At 40.3% G+C, this 22,986-nt stretch overlaps 1 protein-coding gene across 1 annotated transcript in view; it reads left to right on the top strand.

Moving 5' to 3' along the window:
* The first annotated feature begins 2,821 nt into the window (after positions 1–2,821).
* The window catches only part of ASZ1 (ankyrin repeat, SAM and basic leucine zipper domain containing 1), a 37,897-nt gene continuing 17,732 nt past the window's right edge, over positions 2,822–22,986 (top strand). The window contains exons 1-4 of the mRNA XM_014963345.1: positions 2,822–2,926; positions 4,623–4,719; positions 9,928–10,050; positions 13,129–13,240. Coding sequence (XP_014818831.1) covers positions 2,822–2,926; positions 4,623–4,719; positions 9,928–10,050; positions 13,129–13,240 — 437 coding nt within the window. The remainder of the gene's footprint in view (positions 2,927–4,622; positions 4,720–9,927; positions 10,051–13,128; positions 13,241–22,986) is intronic.

The raw sequence follows: 22,986 nt of genomic DNA, 5'->3' as shown, positions 1-22,986 counted from the left end.
AGTTGGAAAGTGTATTAAGGAAGTTCTATTATTCAGAACAAAAATGGGTTCTTACAAGAATACTGTTATTTACTGCATCCTGTGATTGCTACTCTTACTGTTCACTGTATTTTTAATAGATACATTTAGCACTGGCTGACACGCAAGTACATGGAGTTAGGCTACACAGATTAGGTATTTATTTTAGAGTTGGCTTTTAGTGCTTATTCTGATGACCCTTGTGATACAGGAAATTATCTGAGATGTTTTCCCAGCTTGAGCCACTCTATAATTGCCTCCTGCATGTAAAATGAATACTGCATAGCAATGAGGCAAAGAAGCTGGAAACTGCTCCTACCAGAGTAAGTAAAAATATACTGACATTTGGCAAATATGAATGACTGCCAGAACTTACCATACTACCAACAAAAATGAAGAGTCTGCTTAGCTGAAAAATGAAGACAGACTTCAAGGTGACAAATGAATTGGAGCAAGAAGAACCTGAAAAAGAAGAGGGAGAGTCCACATCAACAATAATGTCAGATTTACAGTTCCAAGCAAACACACAAGGGGAGATCACCTGCTATCAACTCCTGCATGATCAGCATGTTCACATTTGAAACAGCTATCAGGTACATTGGCTGCACACCTCTTCTGCACTGTGAAGTTTTTGAAAGGGGGTTTGCTTTGTAGTATTAGGGACTAGCAGGCCTGTTGCTGAAGGCGACCTTTTTAAGGAGAGGCAGCCTTTGAACAAATCAGCAGCATGCAGGTTGCATGTGAAGTGTCTGTTGTGGCATTTTAAATTGTGCATGAGATGGTGCCCAGAGAAAAGGGAAGAAAAAAACCAACCAACCGATCCCAAACTTTGAAACCTGAAGCAGGACAAATAAATCACAATTGTCAAATGGTAAATAATCTGTAGTGTATTAAAAGTAAGGGATCTACAGACATTAGCATCACCAGTTAGAAACAACTCTCTTGCACTGCACTGGGTCAATTCTAAAGAGTCTTTAGAGTCCAGCAGCTACGGATTCTAGTTTTAGATTCTAATTCTACTAGCAAGCTCAGGTTCAGTAACATGGCTGAGCCAAACAGAGTATTATGGAAGCCTGATCCTGGATATGGCGACTAGAATGCTGAGGACTGGTAGACTCATATAGATGCAAAGAAGCTACATGACAATGCCATGAATTCTGCTTTTCCTCTGCAAGCAGAAAGTGACATGAGAAATCTTCAGGCCAGCGATCAGAAAACTGAAAACTCCAAGAATAAAAGTTACAATTTTATAAGAACTGACAAGGCTACAAAAGTGTTTAATTATTACATCCATTAAATGTTGTATCTTCATTACCAAACTAATTTAAACAGACCTTTTGTATATGCAGGTAAAACCAAAAAAAGAACATAAAGCTAAGCATTTATATAAAGGTACGTATTACAGTTGACTCAATTTTAGCATCTTTTGTTCTAGGGAGGCTGTGTGACAGGAAACGTTTTTGCATTTCTATGAAGTTTCCAGAACTGGAAGTTTCTTCCATGGGAGTTCATTTAAAGTGTTCAGCTAGCTCTACACAAGAGTTCCTCATTATTAATAACCTGACTTTCACAATACTTTTAGGCAAACAGGTTGTCATATTTTACAGAAAAGCAACTAAAATCCAGAAAAACAGCTGTTAAAAATATCAGGGGTTCAGAACTGAAATATGCAGACGATGGTGGTTTTTTGATAAGTGCTGTTTTTATAACACTTGGTATGTTCTAAGCACAGCTCTAGCTAACCTGCAAGTTCCTAACATGGTAAAAGTTGCCTCACACATCACATTGCACCAAAAAAAAGAAAGAAAACAGGAAAGAGAAAAAAAGAAAAAAATAAGAGATTTTTCATAGTCGCCTTCTGATTAAGATGATTTTTTTTTTTAAGTGAACTTCCCAAAAATTATACTTTTACGCTGTTATGGGCACAAGGACTACACTCCCCATTCCATACTAGAACCTGCCTCTTCTCTGTTCCCTTTTCATATGGTGGAAGGCCAAATTCATTTCAGGCAGCAGCATGGTCTGCACTGAGCTCAACAGTTTTGCCAGTGGATGAAATGTAGAATGTTGTTCCGCATCTGTTCTTCAAAGAGTTTCACGTGAACCTTGTGATGGATGAGACATCCATGAAATCCAACCACAGCTCTGAAAGTAATGCCCATATATACTCAGGTGGGAGGGAGCAGGGTGAAAGTTTGGCTCATTTTAAGTGGCTGCTGTTCAACCTTCCCCACACACAAGTGCCACCACCATGAGCTTTGGTAGTGGAACAGTGCATGGGCATACACGTAAGTAGTGTAACTGACTCCTCTTGGGCTAGGTGTATTAATGATGAGAGAAATTTGAGAGAAAACCTTATTTTTCACCATGGATCCAGAGAGATAACTTCATACAAAGCCCTGATGTGTCACCTCACCCCCCCACAAAACCACTGAGCCACCACTAAGCCGTGTCACATTCCTGTAGACTCACAACCCGAAGTTTCACACCCTTCTTTTACCTGACGCTGTAGCGTGTTACCACCAGCACAGGCGAGGTGACCGCCTTCCCCTCACAACCCACCCACGCCCACCACAGAAACCCACGCCCACCAACAGGCGGGCTGGTCTACCCCGCCGTCAGGAGTGCGCGCGCCCGCCCGCTCCCCGTCCCTCTGAGGGGGCGCCACCGCCCGCGCGCCACGCCCACCAGCACGCGGCGGGACCTCACAGCCCCTCGCGACAGCTGCGCCGCGTGCGCGCGCCGGAAAGCCACGTGACGCGGCGTGGCGGAGACAGCGCGAGGCGCGCGGAGCTCGGGCGCTATGGCCAGCGCGCTGTGGGGGCTCCGCGCCGTGGCGGGGGGAGACGAGGAGGGCGACAGCGAGGAGGACGGGTGGGATATCGGCGTCGTGCGGCAGGAACCGCAGGTGGGGTAGAGCCTCTCGGCGCCACCGAGCCGGGGCAGCGTGAGGGAGGTGGCCTGGGCCTGAAGCCGCGGTGAGGGGAGTGGGGCCCGGCGGGCGCCGCAGAAGAGGGCGGCCTCCGGAGGGGCTGCGGCGGCTGGCGCCTCCTCTGCGGTCATTTCCTAGCAAGAAATACCCTCAGTCCAGGAGTAAATGAAACCTGAATTCGGGGGGGGGTTGGCATCTTCTGTAAAACCTCAACTTTATTTAGAAAACTTCTCACCCTTAATAAGAGGCCATCATCCCTACTTCAATATAAGAATAAATTTGAAAGTGACTGGAGGTCTGTAAAGCTGTTTTACATCTTAAATCTCTGAGGCTGTTTCTCATTAACATGAAGATTTAAGTGGTTTAACTGCCTCTGGTAGTGTGAGGCAGAGGGAGATCCTGCAGGGCTTTGTAGCTGTTGGTCTGTCTCATGGCTGGGACTGGAGGATGAAAGAAGCTGAATACTTGCAGTACTCTAGGTGATGAGGGATCTAGAGAACAAGTCATACCAGGAGAGGCTGAGGGAACTGGGCATGTTAGTTTGGAGAAGAGGAGGCTGAGGGGGGACCTCATTGCCCTCTACAGCTGCCTGAAAGGAGGTGGTAGAGAGGTGGGTGTTGGCCTCTTCTCCCAAGGGAATAATGACAGGACCAGATGAAATGGTCTAAAGTTGCAGCAGGGGAGGTTTAGCTTAGATATTAGGAAGAATTACTTTCCTGAGAGGGTGGTCGGGCACTGGAGCAGCCTGCCCAGGGAGGTGGTGGTCTCACCATCCCTGGAGGTCTTTAAGAAACATGTAGACATGGCTCTTCAGTGCCTGAGATTGTTGGCTTGTGTCTGTGGATGAGTGTGGGGTGTGTGTGTTGTTTGGTTTTTTGATTTTGTTTTTTGGGGTTTTTTTTGTGGTTGGACTCGATGATCTCAGAGGTCCCTTCCAACCATGAATATTCTGTGATTCTTGCTGAAGGTTATAGTCGGTTTTTCAGGGGCTTGATCGTTAAATTGAAGTTCCTGTCCAAGGATATGCATTATTTGGAAAGTGTTGGCTTATGTAGAACAGAACTAGGGCTAAATTATATTGACTGTTTCTCACCTTTGATTTTCTAGGCACTAAGCACTTAATAAAGTTTTTACAAAAGTTCTTGGAAAGATAGACTACAATGTCCTGGGGAAAAATGTGTAATTCTGGGTTCTCACAATGTGACTTCAAAACTTACCAGAAACATGACTTCTTTCCATATACTGTTCTCTCTGCAGAGAATCTAGTGAATAGTCCTTCACTTACTGGTGTTAGAAAGTATTTTGTATAATCTAGATAATGCCAGCAGCAATCTTCCGCTGGATCTGATGCAAAATAATCTTAATAGAAATCGAATAGCATTAGGCAAAGCTGAGAGCAGTGTAGGAGGATAGCAGGTCTGTTGAGAAAGGTTCCATTCTCTGAAAATGTAAATATCTTCTTACTGAAGAGTTAATTTTAAAACTTATGTTTTACAGTAGACTCTAAGCAGGTCTACTGAGATGGAAGAAGCAAAGTTTTACCTTGTCCCTCCCACCCCCGTTTTCTACTTTGTCCTTAGAGATCATTAGTGCCTTTATACTGAAATCAAGCTGTAGTTTTTGCCTTGAAACAGTTACTAGGTTTTGACTTAACTTTTCTCTTCCTGTCCAGCAGTTGGATCAAGTGTTACAGGCGGACAAGAAAGAAGCATTAAAGAAGGCTCTGTTTCGTGGTGATGTCTCATTAATTGAAGAACTCTTAAACTCTGGTGAGGAAAGTCAGTTATGAAGTTCAATATTTGTAACTGAACTTGGCAAGAATTCTTAAGCTTCCAAGTTTCTCGTTTCAAAGTAATGTGTTGAGTGCATATAGCAATATGTGAATGCTTCCAATATGGGATATAAACTCTTACTTTAGAGACGAAATTACTTTTCAATGACTCAGCATTTGGTATTCCAGCAAATTCCTTTAATGTATATTTCTTTCGTCAATTTGAAGCCCTGAAAATTGAGAAAACTATAACGTGAACTATTAAATAAAGTGTTTCTTTGTTTTCAGATGCATTTTTAACCTGAAAATGTCAATTACAAACACTGAATTTGAGGTGGTTTAAATTGAGAGTGAGAATTCAGTGGGTGGTCATACTTTGCTTTGAAGGTTGCTGGGGTGGGGGCAGGGTGGGGAAGCTGCCTTTTTTTGGTTTAGTGGTCCCTCCATTTGTAAATTCCTTTTCCCCCTCCCCTCACAGCACTGTTAAGTTTCTGGTATGTGCCCTGTGTAATGCTGCTGTCCTGGCAACATCAGCTGGACAAAGATTTTGTGATTCTTAAAGGTCTAGTAGGGTTTATGTGGCATTTGTCACTAAAAAGTAGTTTGTCTTAACACTAAAAGCCTTTCTCACTGTTCTGTTACTCAGTATTTGTACTGTAGTGTGTTTCTGTTATTCGGTGTTAGGAGGATTGGATCACTTACTGAAGCATCCAAGGCAATCAAAAGCTGCATAACTGAGTTGGCTTGCCTAGTGATAATTGTCAGGGAGTTCTGCTTCAGCAAGCAAGCAGGATATAGTAGCCAAGAGCTTGTTCTCTGAAGAAAATCTGTCTTATGGCTGGAAGAAAGTCGCTTCCTAGTTAGCGATGGATTTTTCACTTGCCCTTCTAGGAGACTACTGTTTCTCACTACAGTGGGGGAATGATTTTCTTTTTAAATTAAGTACAAAGGATTGTACAGCCTTAAAAGACAGGGGTGTAATACTGAGCAAAATGCATCTTCTGTCTTGCTTTGAGAAAATATGATCTTATGTGTAGGTAGAGGTTTTAGTGGTGTCTTAGTGATGGCTTAATTGTTTTGTTACAGCCATCCATTTTTATTTGCTTGTATTTCAGCCAAACTGGAGTAGTTCACTTTCCGCGTTGATGGCTGGTACATAATGAGCAGTTCCATGCTTTTGGAAGATGATGACAGGTATCTGTAAGAGTGTAAAGTCAGGCCAAAGATTCCTGTAGCCGAGTGTCCTGAAATGCACAAGGCAGTATCACAAGAGAATCTATCATTTCCTGAAAATACGATTAACAGTAAATTTTGACCCATCTAGTACTGTCCTGCAGCGCAGTGGAATGCAATGCCTTGCTAACAGGGAGGTGTTTGTAAAGCAATGTAACATTCTCCTTCAGAGAATTGGTGCTCACTCAGATTAAATCTTTGCCTCCAAAGTTGCCTTTAGTGTGTGTTCAGTGGAGCTTGTAGGAGGTTCGCTACCAACACTCAAGCAAGCTCAGGGTTTGTGTTGGAAGTGGATTTCCTAGCAACAGTTGGGGCCATTCTTTCAGAGAGAGCAAGAACATGTTGTCTTCTGACTCTCTTAGCCACTGCTTTAAGAATTTTTGGTGCTGAGGCAGTTTTACAAAGCTCCTTCAGGAGTTGGACAAGCACAATGTCTTCTCTTACCCCTCCTGTAAAATGGCAACATACTAAGAACTAAGTTTCTGAAGTAGGTGTCACAAAAGGTAATGCAAGGAAGTAGCAGGTTGAAAGATGACTTGAGCATTTTGATCTGCTTTGGGAGTGAAATACTTAACACCATATAATTCATATGGTAGTTTTCCTCAAATGGAATTAAAAGTTATGACCTTATGACGATTTAGGCTGATCAAAGCTATAGTTACAGTCAAATCCTCTTTCCTGTTTTCATTCAGCAGACTCTTTCACTCCAGTCTTTGCACGAGTGCTGGAGCTCATCTGATCTTTTGTGAGCCAGTTCAGGGAATTAAAGTAATAGTAAACTATGGGAGGGACGTGAGTCTGTGTGTAATTTTTCAGCCAGTTTAGGACTCTGAACCCTGAGTCAGATGAGAACTATGGCTGACCCAGCAGCAGGAGACATCAGCTGCTCTGATGTAACTCAGCTTTAAGGTATTGTGGAACCACAGCACTAAGTGCTGACCAACTAAAAAGAAATCAATACTTCTATTAGAGGCTTCTAGAATCAAGTATTTTAGAACTTTTCCTTCAGATAAACTGGGTCTGAATGTGAATATGTTCTAATGCTGAGAGCTATTCTTAAACTAAATGAAAGTTTCTCAAGGCCTCATTTTTTTGGTGTCAAATGTGGAATTATTTAGCATAAAAAGGTGTCTGTAGAGGTTGGTCATAGCTCTTCGGGCATTGCCTTGTTAGTCTTTGAATTTGAGGTTATATTTTCTGTATAAAAACAGCCTTTCTACCATAACTATTATTAGCCACAGTCAACAAAATATCTGAGATACCAGAGAAACAGTAGTAATCACAGAAAGAATAGAATTCTTCCTTTGCTGTTCTTTTTCTTCACATGCTTCATATAGTTTCTGCTGTGGAGCTCAAATGGAGCTAGAACGTGTTTTTCCCCATTCCTGGTTAGAGAGGAGGGTATTTATCTGTTACTGGGATTGTAAGAAAGAACATTTTATCTGCTTTGCCTCCTGGACATAATTTGTGAGGTTATATGACTGAAAAGCTCCTCTGCTCATGCCCACAAAGGAACACACAGAGATAATGGCAAGTGGGGGAGCCAAAAAAATACCAAGGCCCAGCTTCTCCCAGGCCTGTCATGGAAGCTGTCAGCCCATCACAGGCCCATCTCCACGAGCCCAGAGGAGCAGAGGGGCCCAAGGGCCAGCGGGAACCCAGATTATGGACTTGGAGGAAGGGACTCCCAGGACTGACATAGGGCCCTTGTGCCTGGGTGCCAGGGACTGTAGAGACAGGAGTGAGTGAAAGGATGTGCCGTCTGCAGGAGCAGGACCAGGGGTCAGAGGCCCGTGTGTCTGTGGCACCAGCAGCTGGAGGAGATATTACCTATCCCAACGGAGAGCGGGATGAGACCATTGGTGCTGTCTGTTGATTGATATGGCTGGTGGTGTATGTGTGTGGCTGCTGGGAATACATGCTCAGCGTCAATACTGGTGGGACCTGCGGGTGTGGAGCTGCAGGAGCCTCACATCTCTCTGGCCGTTGGATCTGGCCTGACTTTTCACTTGAAATTTTTTTCTGGGTTTCGCTATTGCCCTACAGGACTTCTTAAGGGTCACTTTAAATGCTAAACTTAACGCTGGGTTCAAGAACAGCTCGTGTAATGAGAGAGTCTGAGTAGTAAGCAGTGGAACACATTTCTGGTTCAGTCAGCAGCTCCTATAACCATGCATGTTATTAATAACATGGCTGTTCCTGTTTCAGTCCTTTCTATGGCTTCCACTGAGACTTTAGCTGGTTTGCATTGTGACTTTGACACTGCGTGGTACTTCAAGGCTTTTCCTACAAAGACGGCAGGAGACCATGCAGGACAAACAGCTTTGATGTTTCATTGCCAAAAAGGCCATTCTACTTGTAAAACTTAGAAAAAGCACCGGCATCGTGTCAGATACTGCCTGCTTGCCCTGTAAAGAAAAGACTGAGGACCCGCCTTCTCAAGAGTTGTAATGAGTCTCTATGACTGCCAGTAGATCTTTTGTCACTATTGTTCAGATGTGTATTAAAATAAAAAGCTCTAAATGGGAGCTCTAGTTACATGGACTGCTTTTCTTCTTAAGAGGAAAAGGGATTTCTGAAGGCTGACAGAGTGCCAGTTTTCTGGTATTCCTTTCCTACCAGTGTCACTTCAGTGGGCTGTTGGATACCAGACTTTCTAAATTCTTGAAGTGGCTCATCTACAGTAGAAGTTCAGCGGTGACTGCTAAGGGATGCTTGCTGGCTCCCCATATATAACTTGGCTGTGGGCCTTAATGCATGTTTTCTATATTGCAGACGGACTGGTATGGTGTAACATTAAGGATGCAGCTAGTATGTATGAATTACTAAGAAGATTTGATCATACATTCTGTGGTGTGCGGTTGTGAGAGTGCTTCAACACCTGGCTTTCATTGAATGTTACCTCTTTACTAGTTGCTTTTGTAACACTAGTGATCTTAAACAGTTGAAGAATCAATTTCAGAGCAGTGACCTGTTGCTTCCTCAGCTTTAATGGCTTTATGTTGCTACGCTGAGCCTATCTTTGACAAACTACCAAGGCAGGGAAAGTAAATATACGTTTTGCATGAAAACGTATGCATGTAGCTCATTAGCTGTCACAAATTTCTTAGGACAGTTATGGGGTTTTTCACAGCTGTCTCTTGTAAAGAAGTATTTTTGATTATCCATAATCACTGTTGGACTAGTATGGAACCAGCTAATGGAAGCTGTTATAGAGAAAGTAATATTTGAGAAAGGATTGAAGGAAGGATGATTCCTCTTATTACAAAAGGGAATAGAGATTTTTATTTGAAAATTGTCAGATGAGTATCTCAGTCTGGTACTTCATTTTTGGTGAATTTGGGAGGGCTGTCTGTCAAGCTTACTTCTAGCCACAAAGGAAGATAAAGCTGTCATAAAAAGCAACAAACAACTCTGGTGATTGTAACTGAATCTGGCATAATTTTCTATGCTTCTTTCTATTGAGATACTATTTTGCTGGTACTGAACACAGTAGTGGTTTCTGCAAGTTGACTGTCTTGCAAGACAAGGAGCTGTGAAGCAGGAAAGCCCTAGTCAATATGATCTTAATAGTCTGACAAGCAAATTGCTTCCAAAGCAGTCCTCTTGGCTTAGCAAGAATCAGAATTTTTCATTTTGATTGAGAAAAGCTATTGCACCTAAATGGAGAAAACAGAGATGCTGTGCACTTCTTTGAAATTCTTTTTGCAGCTAAATTTATTACTTACGTTTTTTTTTAATGTAGTCTTTCTGTGGTATTTGACTTCTTGGATTCCTTGGTGTCAGTTCTAAAAGTTGTTTTCTGGTATTCTAGATAAAGATGTATTTAAAAAAATGTTGTAAGAGACTCTCTCCCTAAGACTAAGTGCAACCAGTGTGTAACCTTTGTAACGATACATATTAAGAGTAAGGTTTATAAAATGCATGTTTATTCTGGTACAGTTTATAATTTTAGTATCTTAAATTTTGACAGGTATAAGCATAGAATCTACCTTCCAGTTTGGATGGACTCCCCTGATGTGTGCTGCCAGTGTGGCTGATCTTGCAGTAGTGCGTCTTCTTCTGGACAGAGGTGCTAATGCCTGTTTTGAAATAGGTAAGATGTGGATGAAGAATACAGGCTAGCAGTGCTCAGTACCAGACATTGTCCTATCCTTATTCCCTTTTACATACATAGGGAAAAAAATCAAAGTTCACAATGGGACTGGGACCTAGGCTGGCTTTCACAGTTTTGAAGTAGAAGTAGTAGTTTTAAAGTAAAAATTGTGTTCTCGAAATGAATCTGGAATCAGTTGATGGGTTTCTTGTTCTTATTCTCTCACTCTGTCTTTCCCCCCTACCTCCTGATCCCCAAGTACTTTTTTAAAAAGGGTGTTTGGAAATACTTCTTCAGAAATTCTTGGATCAAGCTGTAGAGTTAAAACTTCCTTTGTTTGATCCTGTTGTGAAGCATGTACATGCAGAAATCAGCTAGAATCCCAAAAAACAGAAACAGCTTTTGAGTTTGTGGGAAACTAATGTGGACTTCTCTAAAAATAGAGCACAATTTTTGTATTCAGTGAAAACTGTTCTTCAGTGTGTTGCTAGATCACCTTTTTCTGCAAGAGTTCAGTAGAGCTTCTAAGTAATATCAGTTCCTCTGTCGATTTTTACAGCTTAATAACAACTTTTTCCTACTTAAGCTCTGGTTATTTTCCTTCACTTTCACTGTGTTGAAGATTTATTGAAGTTCAAGAAAAAACATTGCAATACAGAAGAAACTGATGTCACACGATACTGCCAAACACAAAAGCAGTGATCATATTTTCCAGTAATTTGCTGTTATTTGTAGTAGTAATAGACTGAAATGCAGATGATACAAATCTGGCTTTGAAAATTTTGTTGAACTTCTTAGCAGCTGATCAGAGTATGAGATTAGAGTAGATTGCCTACACCAAAAGCAATCATGCCTTCAAATTAATGTCCTTGTAGCCACCCTCAGAGAACTTCCACGCGGCTGCCTACAGCTTGTACCTGTTCCTTGTTTATGGCTGCAGAGAGCTGGCTATAAATGGGGCAGAAACTGCTATGGGCAGCAGTTTCAGCTGACCAGTTAACCAACATGCATGGCAATTTTTCTCAGTGTGTGACCAACTGTGTTTGCCCGAAGTGGCACCTTGCTGGGGTTGGGTTTCTCAGCTTGTTTCCCTGTTGGTCTGTGTAGGGAAACAGTAGCTAGGGCTACAGCACAGCACAGCACTCTCCAGCCAGGAACAGTCTCGCAAGTCTTTGATTCCAGTCAGGCCACGTGTGTTCGATAAAGCTGTGCCATCCTACAGTGGTACTGGTTGTCCCTTTTTTACGTCAGCAGACAATCACATATGTGATCCTATACTAGTTATCCTGTAATGCTTATAATCCTAATAATAGCTATAGTGTTAATCACTGTCATTCTTTGTAAGTAGTTTCTTAATTTTACCCCTTTCAGTGGTCATGAAGAAAAAACTAATATAGCATTCACCGTGTGTGTATCAGAATGCAGCATCTTTGAGGAGTAAATTCACTGGTCCTAGGTTTTTCAGCTAGGCTGAACATAAACTAATCTTTTTTTGCAGTCACTTGCCAGTTTTCCTATGCAAAAGGGAAATTTGAGAATACTAAGGTGTTTCTTACCCTTCTCTTCCTCACAAGTATGAGCTATAGGAAAGTTAACAGAAACTAATTTCCTACTCTTATCACTACCTGAATTACTGTATATAAAGATAACTACAGGTTCCTCCTAAATATCATTCCCAGATTAATGGCACTTATCACTACCTTTGTTCAAAGTCCTGTCATCTTTCTGTTGATGTTGTTACTGATAAACTGGTTAAACATTTTGGGTAAAAATCTGTCAGTGTATCATGTAATTTACTGAAATGATAATCGCTTACTGTTCAGGAGTTTAAGTGACTCTCTGGAACTTAATTTTTATTTAACATACTGACTTGCATGTCTTAGAAATTCTACATGAGGTTGTTGAAAATTAAATGATGGTCCATTAAAAAAACAGATGAATTCACATACAAAATTAAGGTCTTTGTTTGGGAGGGTGGGGGACAAGAAGTGGTGAGAAATAAAGTACAGTAGGGGGGAGGTAAAGTACCTAACAAACTTCTCATGTTTAAATATAATAAAATCAAACCTCAGTTGAAGAATAAAGGTGTTTATATATGCAATATTAGAAAATATTTTATAACACTTCATGGTATGGTCTGAAGTAGGCACAGCCAAAATTATACTTGTTAAATTGTTAAAGACATGTTTGAACTTGTGAACAAGTTTGTGCAATAAGCAAAATGGGCAGTTACTCAAATAGCAATCTTCTAATAGACTCTAGGGCCAAGTAACTCGCTAAGGTCCTTGAAGTGTGATGCTTCCCACATCTCTAAGAGAGCCATGGGGAAGGAGAGGTTGCCTGTTCTATGGGTATCGGTCTGATCCCTGAGCAAAGGTGGCTTGGAACGCCCAGCTGGCTTCAGAGCTGGAACAAATGCACTGGTTCCTCCTGAATGAACCTTTATGGACTGTGTAGATGTTCTTTAAGTCCACGTCCAAAAACATACTTGTAATTCTCATGCCACTACTGCACCATAGTAGTCTAGTTTAGTAAACTTAATTCTTTCTCCTTAAGCCCTATAATAAAGCCTTGTTACTTCAACTGTCCTTTGTATGGGCCTCTGTTCTCCATAAAATTGATGTTTCTGTGTGTTTATGATACATTTCATGCACTTCTTTTATCCATTGCAGTAACTTCCTGTAAGCTGTTTCTTCCCTTGACTGTATTTTGGGGAGAGGTGGGGAGGAACAGAGAGTGAAGCTACTGGTGTGGAACAAGATTTGAGAAACAAGCATCTGTAGTTAAACACCTGCTGTTGTTTTGGGGTACCCAAGAAGTATCCTAAACTTCAGTAGGAATAGATGCTTTACTACTGCCATTCACTCTCATCTGAGTGTTTTCTCAGATGTCTTTATCTTAACTGGTAATTCTAGTGACTTTCACTGGAAGCAAAACAAGTTTCTTACCCTTTTCTAAATATCTTAAGAGTATCAGAACCCGATTAACAACTCTAGCAAATGTAAAGGCTTTTAAGGGAACTTCTAGGTTAGCATAGAATTTACATGTGTAATTCTCTAACTGCAAGTTTCAAAACAGATAAGTACACTGTGCTGATGGCAGCATGTACTGCACATGCTTCAGAGGAAAACATCTTGAAGACTGTAGAACTGCTTCTATCAAGGAATGCTGACCCTAACGTTACTTGCAGGTACCAAAAAACCCATGTCTGTGAATACAGCATCAAATTTAATATTAATATACAGAGGCTTCTTAATAAACTTAGCCGTTGTTGGTTAAGATGATGTATACTTCATTAGTTTTTTGTAATTTTGCTGTTGTCTGTATAAGCAAAGATCAGTGTCCAGATATTTATTTCTCCTAGTACATTCACTCATCTGAGTAAATAAGACTATGATCAGTTTTATCAAATTTAAGTTTGTTCCTCAGCTGAACAAGATGTAAATTTAAGATAAAAACTAATCTGAATACTTCTGTTGACTGCAATATAAGGGCAAGAAATATGTCCTTCGCCTTTCCCAAATCATATTGCCTCTTCTGTATGAAGATGTAAGTTAAATCAGTTAATTCTTTATTTGAATTCATGTCCTCTTTTTGAGCCTTTTGTGGGTATGTAGCAATATTCCTTTCACAGACAGCCTCCTACTGAAATAGAAAACTTTTGTGTAAATAAAATACATTTATTTCAGTGCAATCTATAATAAAAGGTGATTTAATCTCCTTGTAATCTGGATTAAAAACAAGTAACAGTTTGTTTCTTGATTTACCACTATGTGTCTCAGCAGTCTGAAGCAGTGCGTTGTGAGATGTCTGTAGTTCCATAGTCTGATGCAATGTTTCATTTTGCATGAAAAAGAAAGAAATTCTGGGCTGACCCAAGCCAAATTGTCCTCCCTCTGCTGGAAAAAAAAAAAAAGATATTGTTTGAGTCGACCTGAAACTGCTTGTTTTCCAACTAACTAAAATTGATTTTTTTATACCATAGCTCTTTCACCACATTACCCACAATACATGGACTATGTAGCCCTCTGAAAAGAATAGAATTGGAGGCCTTAGAATTCAATTACTCTGGGCCCTGAACCTCACTGTGAGCATAGAACTGGCAGACAAGAAGGAAACAAAGTTGTGCTGAAGTGCCACTGATGTCTGGTATCAAATTTATTTACCACTTACTCTTATCAGAGAGGCTAAACATTGTTCATGAAAGAAAAGAAAGCTACAGAATCTGAAATAATTACTTATTCTTGCCATCAAAGAGCTGGTATTTAGGATAAACATCCTGATTTAAAAAATGGAGGAAGTCTTTGCATTATTAAGCTTTGTCCTGGGTGTTTGAAAATGTGAGGCAGAGCGCAAAGCTGCAGGTTTACATTTGGAAAGGCCTTTGACTAAACTTTGAAAAAAAAAAGTTTGTATTCTGACACAAGAGATGGGAATTTTAAGGGCAAAACTATTTATAAACTTAGAATATGTTATGCGTAGTTGGTCTTTATATACAAATATTTATTTGCTATCTCTTTGTTTCCTAAGACCTTGTGCTTACATATGAGTTATGCTTGCATATATCAGATACAATGTCCACTTGTGTTTTTTTCACTGTTGCAATAGTAGTCTTTCTCAAATGAAAAGATATATTGTGACAATTAGAAATGTCATATTTGTACCAAACAAAAGAAGAAGTAAAATGACAAGGTCTGGATTTTTCAAAAATCTTCGTGCTGCCTTTATTCCTTTCCAGTATTTGACATCTGTGCATACCACCCTGTCCTTAGAACTGCTGAGGCAGCAGCTGCTGCTTCTTGTGGGCTTCAAATCAGACTCTCTGTGTGGCACTGCTGTCCCACTGTACCTGTTTCACTGGAGGAAGCAGGATGTTCTGTAGGAAGGTGTCGGAACTGTCAGTGAGTTGAGATTAGTGTGAGAGTTACTCCCTGTGTGATCAGTTTACCACAGGTGTTAAGAACTAGGGGTCATATTGTTTGGCTCTCCCAGCAGTTAAGAACCAGAACAGTTTTAGGAAGCTTCTGTTTTGTCCACAACCAACTGGAATGTATGTGAACACAAAGCAAAATATTTAACTTTCATGTAAGGGAGAGTTTGGTGTTTATCCTTTCTCTGTTGTGCTGCCAGTAGGCTTTTCTTATTTCATGTCATCTGGAGGTGATATACAGAAACTTGCAAATTTTTTTGTCTAAATTACGAAGTGTGCGTGGAGTAGGGAAGGACTAGTGAGAAATAAACTGATTTTTGAAATGCTGTCTAGAAAGAAGATGGGTTTAGGAGTGGGCAGGTAAATGGTATCTTTATAATAGGAGAAGAGTACCAAGGAATCAGTATTCAGTAGAGTAACTGCTGATATTTTTGCTAAATCAGAATTGGGAATGGAGTATGGATGGCTGTAAAAATGGTCTTGTTGATGAGGATGTAGTTTGTCAAAGCCTAAGTGCTAACTGAAGAGTTTTGAAAGGTGAACAAGATGTAGAGCTACTGTAGCCCAAGTGCTTCATTTAAGTGAATGCTACCTTGACAAATTTGTTCTGCTTATCTTGTATCATTCACTCCACTCTTGCTCCAAAATGTAAATTATATACTTTATCTTTTTGTAAAACCTTGAAATATTTAAGCAGTCTTTTTTTAAAAAACCTCTTTTAACTTGCAGTACTTTCTTAAAGGTATACTGGTCTTATTAATGTTAAGCTGTGATTTCTTTTTAGACAGAAGGAAATGGCAGGACCAGTTGATAACCAAGTTACTGCTGCTAGGATTACATGTTATAGGTTGTTTAGTAAATAAGGACTTCAGTGATTACATCCTCCAAGTTCTTATTTACATAAAGTACAGTAAAAAAACCTAATGGCTTTGCAGGTAAGGAGTGTGTTTTGAGTTGATGTTTCATGGTAATAGCTCTTTGTTAGAAGAAGGTACAAATAGGTGAATGACTGAAATCTCCTTTATTTTGACATAAGCTCTTTGTCTCTTGCTCTGTATGTGATATGTGGAGGTTTGATTTTGTTTGTGTGGATTTTTTTCCCTCACTCTTAAAATTTCTGACAAAATTGAGTCCTGGTCAAGGACTCAAGTACCAGCTGGGTGGTTGACCAAGTGTTTCTGCTCTAAAATTGTTACGCATTTTGTGGATGTTTAAAGAAAAGTCCTTGACTCTTTTTTAATTTTTTAGGATCAGTATTATAAGAACTAGACATTTGTCTGTCTTTTGTTATTGTACAGACTACAAGTTGAGCTTGATGCATACTGTCATATACATGAAAATATAATCACTGCTCAGGTCTGTTGTTAAATTGCCTATGTACGTTCACTTACGCTTATATTTCGAGCAGTTTTGAGGAGTATAAAAAATAGTTTCACGATGAATGTTTTGGTCTAGTTTGCCCTCTTGAGAGGATGATAATGGAAGGAGGAAATTTTCATCACAGTATTCCGCAGTTCACAAGGTGAGTCTCTCTTCAGGTTGCCTAGTCAGAATAAAGCAGTTGTGTAACACCTCAATTTTAGCAAGATACTTATCGCTACTGATAAGATAGTAAGTCTGCACTGACACACAATAATTTCAAAGACCTTGACGTTATCATTGTGTGGTAGTTACCATGAAAAATGAAAAACAGTGCATTTCAGTAAAGTTAAATAGCCTGAGAAATGTTAATGCACTACAGTGCATTTAATGGTTGGGGCAAGAAAATCAGGGCATTTAATGATTGAGTCAAGATCTGTAATCCACTTCAGAGCAAAAAATACCTGTGATGCTATGCTCTATTATACTTGATGTCTTTTTTATTCTGGCACTGTGAACTCAGGACAGCAAGACTTATTATGTTGGTCAAAGATCAGGACAGAGGAACTAAATATAAAAAAATCAGATGCAAAATGACGTTTACCAAAGTACTGTCTTTATCTGGGCTATGTCCATACATCTCTTCCCTCCTCTTATTTGAGTTAGGGAGAAGTCAAAAGCTTGGTAAACGTGTGAGTTTGGAAGAGTGGCTTTTGAACCTAAGTGTTGAGTCTTGTTCATCACATCTTCTGGTAGGGGGAAGGAAACTAGATGCCGAAATAGATGACTGTACTTTTTCCAGCTAGTACCGACTGTACCATGCTACCGACAGGTTTACAGCTGTTGATCACGGTTTCTGGGCAAAGGTGTAAAATACTTGGGGACAGCAGCAACATCAGATGCAGGTCGAGGGAGGTGATTTTGCCCCTCTGCTCTCATGAGACCCCACCTGGAGTACTGTGTCCAGCTTTGGAGTCCTCAACACAGGAAGCACATGGACCTGTTGGAACGGGTCCAGCAGAGGGCTGGAGCACCTCTCCTGTGAAGCAGGCTGAGAGAGTTGAGGTTGTTCAGCCTGGAAAAGGCCCCAGGGAGACCTTATAATGGACTTCCAGTACCTAAAGGGAGCCAACGGGAGAGATGGTGAGGGACTCTTTATGAGGGAGTGTAGTGGTAGCACTACTTTACTGTGAGGGTAATGAGACACTGGAACAGGTTGCCCAGGGAAGTTCGGGATGCGCCATACCTGGAAATGTTCAAGGCCAGGCTGGATGAGGTTTTGAGGAACCTGGTCTGGTGAGAGGTGTTCCTGCCCATGGCAGGAGGGGTTGGACTCGATGATCTCTAAGGTCACTTCCAACCCAAACCATTCTATGATTCTGTTTTTAACAGAGACATTCTGACAATGTACTGTGGTGTCTTGGAATGTCATCTGAGCAGCCCTTGTGTAAAACAGAAACAAAACTTGCACTGAAACCCATTAGCATTATATCAGCAGCATTCTATCACAAGTATATTAAACTTCTTGTCACTGCCACTGGCTTACTCTGAATGTGGAGTATTTGCATAGAATTGGTTTGGGTTTTTTACATGAGAGAGAATTGCCTTTTCATTAGAAAGGTGATTAATTTTTGCAGTCATGAAATTCAGAACACACATGTAGACTTTACCCCCACTTTGAAAGTAAAGTTGAAAACAATCTGAGAAGTTTCTGATTATGTGGATAACTCTTGTTTTCCTACTTGTGATGGCGTAAGGATGTAGGAGGACAGGGCAGGATAACTGGGAATGTCATAGCCTGGAGTTCTGCCATCCACATTGTTAATTTTTGTGCCAATCTCTTTTATAATCACATCCTACCGACAGGTTTACAGCTGTTGATCACGGTTTCTGGGCAAAGGTGTAAAATACTTGGGGACAGCAGCAACATCAGATGCAGGTCGAGGGAGGTGATTTTGCCCCTCTGCTCTCATGAGACCCCACCTGGAGTACTGTGTCCAGCTTTGGAGTCCTCAACACAGGAAGCACATGGACCTGTTGGAACGGGTCCAGCAGAGGGCTGGAGCACCTCTCCTGTGAAGCAGGCTGAGAGAGTTGAGGTTGTTCAGCCTGGAAAAGGCCCCAGGGAGACCTTATAATGGACTTCCAGTACCTAAAGGGAGCCAACGGGAGAGATGGTGAGGGACTCTTTATGAGGGAGTGTAGTGGTAGCACTACTTTACTGTGAGGGTAATGAGACACTGGAACAGGTTGCCCAGGGAAGTTCGGGATGCGCCATACCTGGAAATGTTCAAGGCCAGGCTGGATGAGGTTTTGAGGAACCTGGTCTGGTGAGAGGTGTTCCTGCCCATGGCAGGAGGGGTTGGACTCGATGATCTCTAAGGTCACTTCCAACCCAAACCATTCTATGATTCTGTTTTTAACAGAGACATTCTGACAATGTACTGTGGTGTCTTGGAATGTCATCTGAGCAGCCCTTGTGTAAAACAGAAACAAAACTTGCACTGAAACCCATTAGCATTATATCAGCAGCATTCTATCACAAGTATATTAAACTTCTTGTCACTGCCACTGGCTTACTCTGAATGTGGAGTATTTGCATAGAATTGGTTTGGGTTTTTTACATGAGAGAGAATTGCCTTTTCATTAGAAAGGTGATTAATTTTTGCAGTCATGAAATTCAGAACACACATGTAGACTTTACCCCCACTTTGAAAGTAAAGTTGAAAACAATCTGAGAAGTTTCTGATTATGTGGATAACTCTTGTTTTCCTACTTGTGATGGCGTAAGGATGTAGGAGGACAGGGCAGGATAACTGGGAATGTCATAGCCTGGAGTTCTGCCATCCACATTGTTAATTTTTGTGCCAATCTCTTTTATAATCACATCCTTTGTATTTTTCTAGTTACGTGAAGATAACTTTGTAACTTTCTACCTTCCCACCTCTGTGTGATGTAGAACACGCTTCTTGTGATGTAGAAGCCTTTTTATGATTTTAAAACAACCATGTAAATAGAATTCAGAAGCAGAAAGGTGCAAGAACTGGCAGTCTGAAATGAAGCCTAAAAGCAGGGAACCTGAAGCTAAGCTGTCACATTTTCCAGCCCAACTGTCTTACTAGAGCTGTATGTTCCATTCTAGCAAGTTCTGCTTCAAGAAGGTAGAGGACTCTCCTACCTTGCTCCAGCAGATAATGCCTGGAAAAAATATCTTGCAGCTCAGAGTACAGTAAAATATGTTCATCCAACACTACTTGTTGTATAGGGTTTCCCACCTCATCACTTAAAACCACAGTAAGCCCGAAAATGGGCAAATAGCTTTCCTTCTGTTGCTGTGGGCATAGTGTTACCACTTCATTTCTCAGTTCCAAGCTTAACGTACAACACTGGTGTGGTGAAATTGGATCCAAAAGCTTCTGAAGATGCTTCCTGGCTATCTGAAGCAGTGTTCAGTATGCAGATCAATAGATTAAAAATATGAGTGCCTTGTAGCATCATTTCCTTGCTTTGGGATCTCAGTAAGAAAAGGCTGAGACTAAACTCATAAAGTTAGATTGTTTTCTACTTGCTGTATTTTTTTCTTGTGTTAGTGATTCACTGGTCAGTTAATAAACATATATTCAGTTACGAGACTTTACATACAAAGTTTTGGATAGCCCTGAAAAAACACTTTGTCTTTTCCTCCAGCCTTAACTTAAAAGCAGGGAGACGTAAAGATAAAAACAAACAAACAAAAAATTCCCTTAATTTGTATGAGACTAGTGAAGAATGCCTTGCCTTTTATTAGGTGCTGCATAGCTGGAAGCAAACATAGTTGGAACAGACATCATGCTTAATTAATAAATTGCTTGTATGCCTTTTACGATTTTTATTTATTTACTATAACTTGAGTATCATGTTCTCAATGTGGGCAAATGTCATGTGGCAAATTGTGCCATACAAAAGGACTTCACAGGTGTTTGGTCAAGAAGGTGATCTGCAGACCAGACTGCTGAAATGCTAATGTCTGCATGGTTCCTAAAAATTACAAAAGGATTCTTCAGGTCTTTTGTCTGGATTCTTCAGGTCTTTTGTCTGGATGTATTACTATGCTTTCTGTGTACATTTTTAGCTTGCAATAAGATGTACATTTAACACATTTAATTCCTCTACAACTTTAGCAAGAAACAGTGGATTTAGCATTTTAAAGCTTACTGTTGTATTTGCTGGAGTTCTTTGCAGCGTTAGGAAAACAAGATTTGTTTTCCCTAATGCTTTAGTCTCCCTCTTGTGGACCTACGTGTAAATGGACCTTGCTTTCTCAGGTGGTGCCTGTGCAGCATGTCTCCAGTACAGGAAATGGTACCTCCTCATATATAGGGGTGTGTAAATGCAATTGCAAACTTATGGAGTACTATATCAGTTTCTATCCTGAAACAGCTTTTAGCCTTTGAAATTAAAACTCAAACATTAAAATGAAATGCTTTAAGTACTAATTGTGTATTCATGTTGGTGGACTTCTAAGCATCATGTTTATTGGATTTTCCTTAAAAATGGAGAAACTTTTTCAGTGGCTTCAATGTTACTCAGTTGTTGCCTTGAGTCCAGATGCCATGTCTGCAGTACTGTACAGCCATAACTACTACAGGATGTTCTTTGGAGAGAAGAGTGTTCTGTGGCCTCTGGACTTTTGTTCAGTATTTTTCCGTTAAAAAAGCAGAATGTAATTGTGAGATAGCAGCTGTGTGCAAGTATAAAAAACAGACCAAAAAAAACCTCAAAGAAAGGTTGAGAGCAGAATAAATGAAAATGAAAACAGGCACGAATGGACTGGTTTTGCAGCTTGATATAAATACTTCAAAGGTGATAGCATGGAAAGTCTGTCAAAGACTGCCCGCCACTGGATAGAAATAAGAGTGGGAGTGAGTGTCTGCAGGCAAGGCAGGCAAGTTTGATTTGTGTTGCTACAGATTATTTAAGTTGTAATCAACTTCTGCTCATTCTTTAAAGTATAAATACCTGTAGATACCTGTGCATGTCTATATACAGATACCTGCATCTGACTATCTCATCAGTGAATTAAGTTACAGGAGCAGATTGTAGAGTCTCTTTCTCTATTTTTATAGTAATTTCCGTAAGATCACAGGATGATTCCAGCCAGAAAGGACCTCAGGAGGTCTCTAGTCTAACTTCTTCCTTAAAGCCATCTCTGCTATGACATTAGGCTAGATTGCCATCTGGTCTTGAAACCTGCTGAAGATGGAGAATACAGAACTTCTCAGAGCAAACAGTTCCACTGATTGAGTGTGCCCTATGGTAAAAATGTCTCCTTTTATTCAGTCAGAACTTCTCTCTCTCTTGTTAACTGTATGTCTTGAAGGCTTGGTTACCTTTCACTTTGCTTTTCTCCAAGTAACTGACTTTTTACCCCCCCATCATAAGGCTCTTTCAGATTTTTTCAGTGCACTTTTAACTGTGTTTGCATAAGACAAAATATTATTCTTTTGTGAATGAGCAGTAACAAGGAAAGATAGGCAAAGCCTTAGTTGTAGCAGTGCTCTGGAAGGAGGCACAAAGTCTGGATTTTAAGACAGCTGCTTTGGAATACATAAGCTTTTCAGGGTCCCTCTAGCGGTCGGTATTGAACTTACTACTGTACTGGAAAGAGCGATCCTCCTGTCAAGTATATCTTGACAAGATAGAATAATCCTTTGAGAACAGATTTTTGACACAGAGCTGCACATTAAAAGCGATGCGTGATAAATTTCTCAGGAAAAAATACTGCATTTTAAGATACAGTAAATTTTAATTGAACATCACTGGTAAAATAATTTAGCTTAAATCTGATTACTTCATAGCAACCAGAAACTCCACATCTTTTTCCTCCAATACTGCATTTTTTTCTTAATTCTGCAGTCTTATTCCACCAAAGAATAAGTTTCCAGCGTCTGGAAAGATACTTTTCTAACAGAAGTGTTTGAGCAGTATTTTTTTTTCTTTCAAAAAACTGAGAGCAAGTCACAATGGCTTCATCTTATAAGCACCTCAGTAGAAGCATAAGATCAATAGACTGTTTTCATCATGGTTTTGGGATATAAACAAAAAGAGTAATGGGAGAGGTGACGTTTATGAGTACTCACTTCTTCAGCAATTGTAATAAATAATAATATAAGTGGGAGAGAATGCATCAACACATACACTTCTGGAAACAGAAAACAAAAGTGGAATAAAGGACAGAAATATTTTGATGTGCATTTAGTTTTAGTACTTGAAAAGTTCAGATTTTCAATATGTTATTTGCACGTAATTTTCTGAAGACCCCTCTGAAGCAAACTTGGGGAGGTCTGAATGTTTGACAATCCATGTGCACCCTGTTCTATTGCACTACATCTGCGCACACCAGCAAGAGGAGTGTGACTTGTGATTCTACTGCTTATATTGTTTTAACCAGAGAGGGTTTTCCAAGTATGTACATAGTTGTTGTTCTTAGTGCTTAAGAGGGAGAATATTCAGCTATGATGTCCTCCACAAAATTGCATACTTCTTCTCAGAACTTCGAATTAAACTATATGAAAATTTGTCACTTACGCTGTGTCTTCTAAATACAATTTTTGAAGCAAAGGAATGGTTCTGCCACTTTTTTTTCTTAATTGGGGGGGGGGGGGGGG

The sequence above is a fragment of the Calidris pugnax genome, unplaced genomic scaffold (genome assembly GCF_001431845.1).
Source record: "Calidris pugnax isolate Ruff unplaced genomic scaffold, ASM143184v1 scaffold44, whole genome shotgun sequence".
Taxonomy (NCBI): Eukaryota; Metazoa; Chordata; class Aves; order Charadriiformes; family Scolopacidae; genus Calidris; species Calidris pugnax.
This window is presented reverse-complemented; position numbering and strand designations above follow the sequence as displayed.